The sequence below is a fragment of the Arachis ipaensis genome, chromosome B02, assembly GCF_000816755.2.
Source record: "Arachis ipaensis cultivar K30076 chromosome B02, Araip1.1, whole genome shotgun sequence".
Classification (NCBI taxonomy): domain Eukaryota; kingdom Viridiplantae; phylum Streptophyta; class Magnoliopsida; order Fabales; family Fabaceae; genus Arachis; species Arachis ipaensis.
The window spans coordinates 2009788-2018182 of record NC_029786.2 but is presented as its reverse complement, the minus strand read 5'-3'; the positions used below and the strand labels follow the sequence as shown (position 1 = coordinate 2018182).

Genomic DNA, 8395 nt, shown 5'->3' with positions numbered 1-8395 from the left:
AACATAAAATATTTATTAAATAATAATAATACATGAATAATAGAAAAATATATAACAAATTGAACATGTTATAAGTATAATTGTAAATATAATAATAAAATAATAATATTATAGCACATTGTACGGTTTGGATTGGATTAGATCGGTTATGAAAAATAGATCCGAAATCCGATCCAATCCAGCGGTTTGCAACAAATAGAATCCAATCAAATCCGAATTAGTGCGGTTTTAATCGGTTTTCAGTTTAGATCAGATTGGATGAACAGTTTAATTTGAATCGGTTTGGATTTGAACACCCATAGTAGTAATGGTCAACTTCTAGAAAATTTAGTCACAAATACTAAAATGATAGCTGAGATGTGGTCGTGTCTTAGGTCAAGTAGTTTAGTTAAACATGTCAAACCATCTAACGATTCTCAGTTATGATCTTCACACAAAGATATCTTAATATGAAGTCATAATAGAGTAATCATGAGAAGATGTTAAGAACAAGATGCTAGTGAGAACTGGCCAATTTTTCTCCAATAACCAAAATGTTTCATTGGTCATAGATATTGGAACAGTAAGGAATGAGGAATGTAACCTGCCAGAGAATACACATCATTGATTCCATCTGGTTTCGAGCAACTGAATCCCCAATGAAAGCCAATGTCTTGCCTCTCATCACCTCCAAAAACTTCCTAGGATCGAGACGAGGGATGTCACATTGAAAGGGCTTCCATCTCCAGTTCTCATAATCCTTATCAGGCCTCCCATTACCCTGGCAATTCTCCATTTGTGTCAATACGGGGCACGAATCGTTCCTGTATAACGGTCCCAACGAATCATGTAACCACGTTCCATGGAATAGATTACAGCCTACATAACAGAAGGAACATAAAACACCAGTCAAAGACCAGTTTCAAACAAAATTATCGTAAAGTTTATACCTGAAATCCTTAACTAACAAGATACAAGCATCAATAATGATTTACATATCTTAAGCATATAAAAACACATGTAACAAATTGATAATGATAAATTGAAATGCCTTCTTATATTATGGCTGCATTGTATTTACCTATGAAGCACGGACACTTGGCTGAGTTGCCGTATCTGCGTGTCGGACACATTTCGGACACGACACTCTCCGACACGCGTGTCTGCTGTGTCCAAATCGTGTCTCAATAAAAAATAAAAAATTCTTTTCCGGACACACTTGGACACACCTAAATACCATCACGTGTCAACGTGTCCGATCTTATTCTTAATATATATTCTTAAAATAAATTTAGATATAGTATATATTATTATTTAGTAAAACAAAAAATATTTTAAATACTTAATATAATTAAAATAAGACATTAAAAATAATTTAAAAAATTAATTTATATTATAATATCAATAAAATATTAAAATATCATTACAGTTTATCTAAAAAATATTTTATATTTTATATGTATGCGTATCCCGTGTCATGTAAAATTTTAAAATTCGCGTGTTTGCGTGTCCCGTGTCGTGTTGTGTCCCGTGCATCATAGGTATTTACAGAAGTAAACAAAGCAAACAAACATAAAAACAGTTAATTTTGTATAAAATAAGAAAAGTAGAATGCAACCTGAATTAACAGAACCAGAATAGGATTCATTAGATGAGGCTGGAACTGCTGTTGATACTGAGTCTGGAGGTGCCTCAATTGTAACATTAACAGTCACATTGGAAGAAATAGTACCAGCCACTGGCAGAGGCAAATTCGAAGTTAAATCAGATTGAGCATGCAGGTTGCTATCAACCTTATCAGTACTGGTTTCTGTATATTCTGATGAAGCAGATTCACTAGAGAGTTCTTGTGAATTTAATTCGATAACAGTTTTCGCTACCTTCCTATCACTTGAGGATGGTTCATTGGAGGAAACATCAGTGGAACTTTCATGAACTGGAAAAACTGATATATCATAAAATCTCGAACGATCTATGCCGTAGAAATACTGGCGAACCGTGGAGCCAACTGGGTATGAGGCAAGAATTCCAGAAGCACAAATCAAGAACAATGCAAGTACTCCCAAGAAAACCACAATCCAAGAAAGAGGTCTTGGACTTGGAGACTCATTGGGAGAACTCTTTGGATTATCCAAAGTCATGGCTTTCATTTAAACAAAGCTAATAAGCTCTACACTAAAACTTGAAGCATCAAAGGCTTTTTGAGTTCCCAAACCATAGAAACTACTAAACTAACTATCAAAGCTGCTTCTTCAAGCAGTGAAATTGCTAATCATCAATCAATCCACAAGACCAGCACTGTTAAAACACAGACAGAAACAAATAATTAAGGAATGATTATGATTACAAACTAAGTATGAATAAAATCAAACTATGAAACAATGAGCAGAAAGGTACACTCTTTAGCACATGAGCATGCAGTTCATCAACATTAATAAGCTCGGAAACCATAAAGGAATGGAATTTAGCATAAAAACTCGTACCCCAAGAATAAAAAACACATTTTTCCTACAAAAAATAAATACCCAGAAAAGGAAATGAGCTGAAACCAAATGGGGTCACCCAATTAATGAACACATTTTTCCTACAAAAAATAAATGGGGACGCTCCGATAAAGACGATTAAAACGTCTTTTTTTAAAGATGTTTATTATTAACTAAAATTTAATACATATAATTAGTTAAACTATATTATTTTTGTCAAAATTATATCATACAAATTGATTTAGTCAAAAAATCAATAAACCAAATTTTGAACCGATTTAAATTAATATTATTTTTTATAAAAAATGACTATAATAATTAGATTAGATAAATTGATTTGATAAAAAAATTGGTAAATCAAATTTTGAACCGATTTAAATTAATATTTTTTTTATAAAAGAATATTTTAATTATTTTTTATAATAAAAATATTATAATTATTTTTTATAAAAAAATATTAATTTAGACCGATTCAAGGTTTAATTTATCAATTTTTTGGCCAAATCAATTTATCTGATCTAATTTTGATAAAAATAACATAGTTTAATCAATTATATGTATTAAATTTTAATTACTTAAAAATATTTTTAAAAAAAGATGTTTTAACCGTCTTTATCTAAGTGGCCCCCAAAATAAATACCAGAAAAGAAAATGAGCTTAAACCAAATGGGGTCACCCAATTAATGAAAAAACAAAAGAGTAAAGTATTAATGAAAATAAATACCCAGTAAAGTATCATTTTTGTTCCCAACGTTTGGGATAAGTCTCAAAGTTGTCCTCAACGTTTCAATTGTCCTATTTAAGTCCTAACGTTTCAAAATTGATTCAATGTTGTCTTGCCGTTCGGGATCCGTTAACAGAATTCACGGTGGGACAAAATTGAGACGATACATAAAAATAAATAATTTACTTAAATGTGATTAAAAAATAATTGAATATTATGTATAATAAAAAATTGATATTATTAAAGGATAAAATTAAAATTTATTTCTATGTATCATTTTGGTTTCCAACGTTTTCGTCCTATTTAAGTCTCTAACGTTTCAAAATCGTCTCAATTTTATTCCGCCATAAATTCTGTTAACGGATTCCTAACGGCAAAACAACATTGAGTCAGTTTTAAAACGTTAGGGATAACTTTAAAACGTTAGAGATAACTTTGGAACTTATATCAAACGATGAAAAAAAAAAACGATACTTTACTCAAAAACAAAAAGAAGAAGCATAAAAAGCAGAAACCTTTGAGTACCATGTTGCCTTGGTTCTGAACTACTGGAAAGATGCATCAAGCAATTGTGTGGTAGAAAGGGATGGATGAGGAATTTAGAAGAAATAATATTGAGAAATGAGGGACAAGGTGTTCTTTGTTGCCTATATTTATCTTGTAATGCTTGTCCACTTCTACAAAGGAGCGAGGATCTCGTTCAATTACAAATTACTAAGCATATGACACTCACCGAAAGAGAAAATTAAAATTATATTATTATACAATATATAATAATATAATACGATATATGATCGTGCTTAGTAGACTAGTAGTCATCATTTCTTATCTTATCTAGTAAAATAATCCACCTCTTGGAATCATTATCTACTTATCTATCTATTTAATATACTAAAATTGAATTTTTTCTCGACTAATGAAAATGAAGTGTCACTTTTTCGTAAATCTATTTTTCCTCCAAAATGAATGCATTTAATGAATAATGCATAATTATACTAATTTAAAAAAATATCTTCATTATAATTAATAATAATTTTATTAGGATAAATATCAAATTCTATTCCTAATATAAAAATATAAAATTTAATTCCTTCTATTTTTATTTTACCAGTATAAAAGACCATGTATGCTAGAAGAAAATATCATTCGTTTACCAATTACTCTTTCATTTGATAGCTTTTACAACAATTCTTTTTCTTCCTATGAGGCGTCGTTGCAAAAAGACAACTATCGTGAACACAAACTACTACACTCTCCAACTTTTGTGCTCATCATTCAGAGCTATATAAGATATGTTATCTATGAAGTATTTATAGACCATGGTGTTATCATGTATGCATAAATAACAAATGTTTCGTATTTAAATTTAAGTCATTTACCTGTTTGTGGTATATTGTAGTGTAAAATTACTTTCAATATGTGTTGTGTAATGATATTATGTTCTAATTTAAACTTTTACTTTAGAACTGTATTATGATTTTATCTCATCATTTTTTTTAGATATCAAGTTGACGTATTTTTATTTGTTATTATTATTGAAACGGATGTGATATAAAATGTACCAAAAAAAATTTTAAATTTAATAAATCAAATAAAATTAATTATACTAATTATTTGTATTGACTAATTGATTTGATTAATTATTAAAAATATTTTTATTAGGATAAATATCAAATTCTATTTCTAATATAAAAATACAAAATTTTATTTCTTCTATTTTTATTTTATCACTATAAAAGACTATATATGCTAGAAGAAAATATCATTCATTTACCAATTACTCTTTCATTGGGTAACTTTTACAACAATTTTTTTCCTTCCTATGAGGCGTCGTCATAAGAAGGCAACTATCATGGACACAAATCAGCACACACTCTTCAACTCCCGTGCTCATCATTCAGAGCAATATATGATATGTTATTCATTAACCATTTATAGACTATGGTGTTATCATGTATGCATAAATAAAAAAAATCCGTAATTAAGCTTAAGTCATTTACCTATTTATGTGGTATATTGTAGTGTGAAATTACTTTCAATTTGTGTTGTGCAATTATATTATGGTTTAATTTAAGCTTTTATTTTAATTTTTATGTATAATTTTATTTTATATTAACTTTGTTTATTTAATAATAAAATATACTCATATTAATTCTATCATATAATAATATATTTTTCTCCTATATTAATAAAAAAATTTCAATAGTTATCAACTACATCTAATAAAATGACTGAGAAGTGAGAATTACGAGAAGTTAAACCCAGGTTCAAAATGCTGAAATAAATAAAAGAAAAACAGTGGATATATGATTAGAGAAAAATGTATAATAATGACAAAATATATTAAAACTGAATTTTTTCTCCAACTAATAAAAGTGAGGTGTTAATTTCTCATGAATTCATTTTTTCTCTAAAATAAAATCACTATTTTCTTTTCTAAATTTATTTTTAAAAAATATATTTATTATAATTATATTACAATTAACATTTAACGAATAATGCATGATTATTAGAGAAATATTTTTATTATAATTATATAAAATCAATATTTAATACATTATCAACTAATAAAAGTGAGGTGTCAATTCCTCATAAATTTATTTTCCCTCCAAAATGAAAGCACTATTCTCTCTTCTCAATTTATTTTAGAAAAATATCTTTATTATAATTATATTACAATATTACAATTAGCATTTAATTAATAATGCATAATTATAATAATTTAGAAAAAAAATAAAGTCCAGTAATTTATCTTCCGACTGCACACGTGTGTAGAATAACTTTTAGGAAGGAGTCGTGTATAGTAAATACGGTCGATGATTGTAAAACTGTATACTAACATTGATATAATATTATTTCAGGTATATGTTTTGCAGGCATCAAAGAAAAGTGTTGAGTTGTTTTTTAGTAGATTTAAAATATTTATTGTTTATTAGAGAATTTTGTGCATTATAATTCTCTAATAATTTATTATTTATTTTGAGCTAATTTTGATATGTTCTTACTTGACAGTAAAACAACATATAAAAATTTGTTGGTGGGTCTAAGTATTATAAGTTATTTATGGTCACATTGAGTATATATGTTTGATTTATTGAAGAAAGTAGATTACTAAAACCAATTAATAACTATTTTAGAGTTAATATATTTCACACTAGATTAAGAAAAAATAAATAATACATAACATGTTATATTTTTATTAATCAAATTATTATAATTTAAATTAATCTTAATAAAATAATTTAAGATTATAATTTCAATCTTATCACGTGCATGGTACGGACTTTTATTGTAGCACTTCCTTGCCAATTTCTGGTCTCCCTGTATAGTTGCTATTCCCTCAAGTGTTGGAAATTTCATGCAAAGATGAGGAGTGGACACTACTGCTCCGAGTCGATTCAGGATAGTCCTACCGATTAGGACATTATATGCTGACCCCACGTCGATGACTATAAAGTCGATGTTCAGAGTCTTGGATTTCTCTCCTTTTCCAAAAGTCGTACCGAGGGGTATGAATTCTAGTGGTTTTATTGGCGTGTCCCCTAGTCCATATAAGGTGTCGGGGTAGGCTCTTAACTCTTTTTCCTCCAATCCTAGCTTATCAAACGCTGGCTTGAAGAGGATATCGGCCGAACTTTTCTGATCTACCAGCGTTCTGTGGAGATGGGCATTGGCCAGGATCATGGTTATCACCACCGGATCGTCATGTCCAGGAATGATCCCTTGCCCATCCTCTTTGGTGAATGAGATGGTTGGGAGGTCGGGGATCTCGCTCCCGACCCGGTAAACCCGCTTTAAGTGTCTCTTGCGAGATGACTTGGTGAGTCCGCCTCCCCCAAATCCCCCAGAGATCATATGTATATGTCTCTCTGGAGTCTGTGGTGGTGGGTCTCTTCGGTCGCTGTCATCTCGCTTTCTTTTTCCATGATTGTCCGACCTTTCCACGAGATATCTATCAAGCCGACCTTCCCTGGCCAGCTTTTCTATCACATTTTTGAGGTCGTAATAGTCATTTGTTGAGTGACAATACATCTTTTGGTATTTACAGTAGTCGCAGCGACTCCCACCCTTTTTGTTTTTGATGGGCCTAGGGAGTGGTAGTCTTTCAGTGTGGCAGATTTTCCTGTATACATCAACTAGAGAAACTTTTAGAGGAGTATAAGAGTGATATCTCCTTGGCCTTTCGAGGCCAACCTCCTCTTTTTTCTTGGGCTCTCTTTCTTTCTCTTTCGACAAGTGAGAATGCCCAGGTCGCCAGTTCGGCTCTCGCAGCCTAGCGTTTTCCTCCATGTTGATGTACTTCTCAGCTCTTTTCTGTACATCACTCAAGGAAGTCGAGTGCCTTTTTGATATGGACTAGGAGAAAGAGCCTTCCCTGAGTCCATTTACTAGGCCCATTGTTACTGCTTCTGTGGGCAGGTCCTGGATTTCCAAGCACGCTTTGTTGAACCTTTCCATGTAATCTCTTAAAGGTTCTCCTACCTCCTGCTTTACGCCCATGAGGCTCGGGGCCTTGACATTGGGTCAGGGTATGAACAAAAATATCTTTATTAAAATTATATTACAATCATCATTTAATGAATAATGCATAATTATACTAATTTAAAAAAATATCTTAATTATAATTATATAAAAAATTAAATATAAATTTATAATTCTAATTGCTATAAATATGATACTAACGTTCATAGTGGTAAAATGATATTGCAATAATTAATTTCTATAATTATTTTTGTACTACTTAAGGCTATATATAGTATTTCTTTATGGTTAGTGAGTATAAGGCTTGGTTTGGTACGGTAAAACTTTTCGAAGAGATGCTTGTGTTTTTTAAAAGCTCAAGTTCCTCATTTTGTGTTTGGTAAATTAAAAAGATCATGTGCTTGTGCTTGCAGCTTTTAAAAGATCGGGGTACTTTTGAAAGTATTTAGAATAAAGCTTTTCAAAGTTGGCTTGTGCTTTTCAAAATTTAAAAGTCTAATATAACCTCATATGTTAACTAATTTTCAAATTTAATGCTTGCATTGATGTCTATTATAATATTTTTAAATTTTAAAAGCTATTTTACGAAACACAATTGTTTATTAAAAACTATTTTTGATTTGATTTACCAAACATAAATGTTACGACTTTTAAAAAGCCATATTAAGCCAAGAGAGCAGTCTTGAGCCTCTCAACCAGCTTCTGATCCAGCTTCTTGCCCACCACC

General features: G+C 30.2%; 2 protein-coding genes across 3 annotated transcripts in view; both read right to left on the bottom strand.

The window, feature by feature from the left end:
* The window catches only part of LOC107622692 (protein YLS7), a 6239-nt gene extending 2304 nt beyond the window's left edge, over window positions 1-3935 (bottom strand). Inside the window, exons 1-3 of one of the 2 annotated variants that reach the window (XM_016324676.2) lie at window positions 3702-3935; window positions 1598-2277; window positions 584-858 (exon numbers count right to left, since the gene is read on the bottom strand). In XM_016324676.2, coding sequence (XP_016180162.1) covers window positions 584-858; window positions 1598-2129 — 807 coding nt within the window. In that variant the 5' untranslated portion in view covers window positions 2130-2277; window positions 3702-3935. The remainder of the gene's footprint in view (window positions 1-583; window positions 859-1597; window positions 2278-3701) is intronic. The other variant, XM_021115132.1, reaches the window with a different exon arrangement.
* Window positions 1-8395, bottom strand: part of LOC110262395 (putative disease resistance protein At3g14460) — a 98992-nt gene that overhangs the window by 80624 nt on the left and 9973 nt on the right. The window lies entirely within an intron of this gene.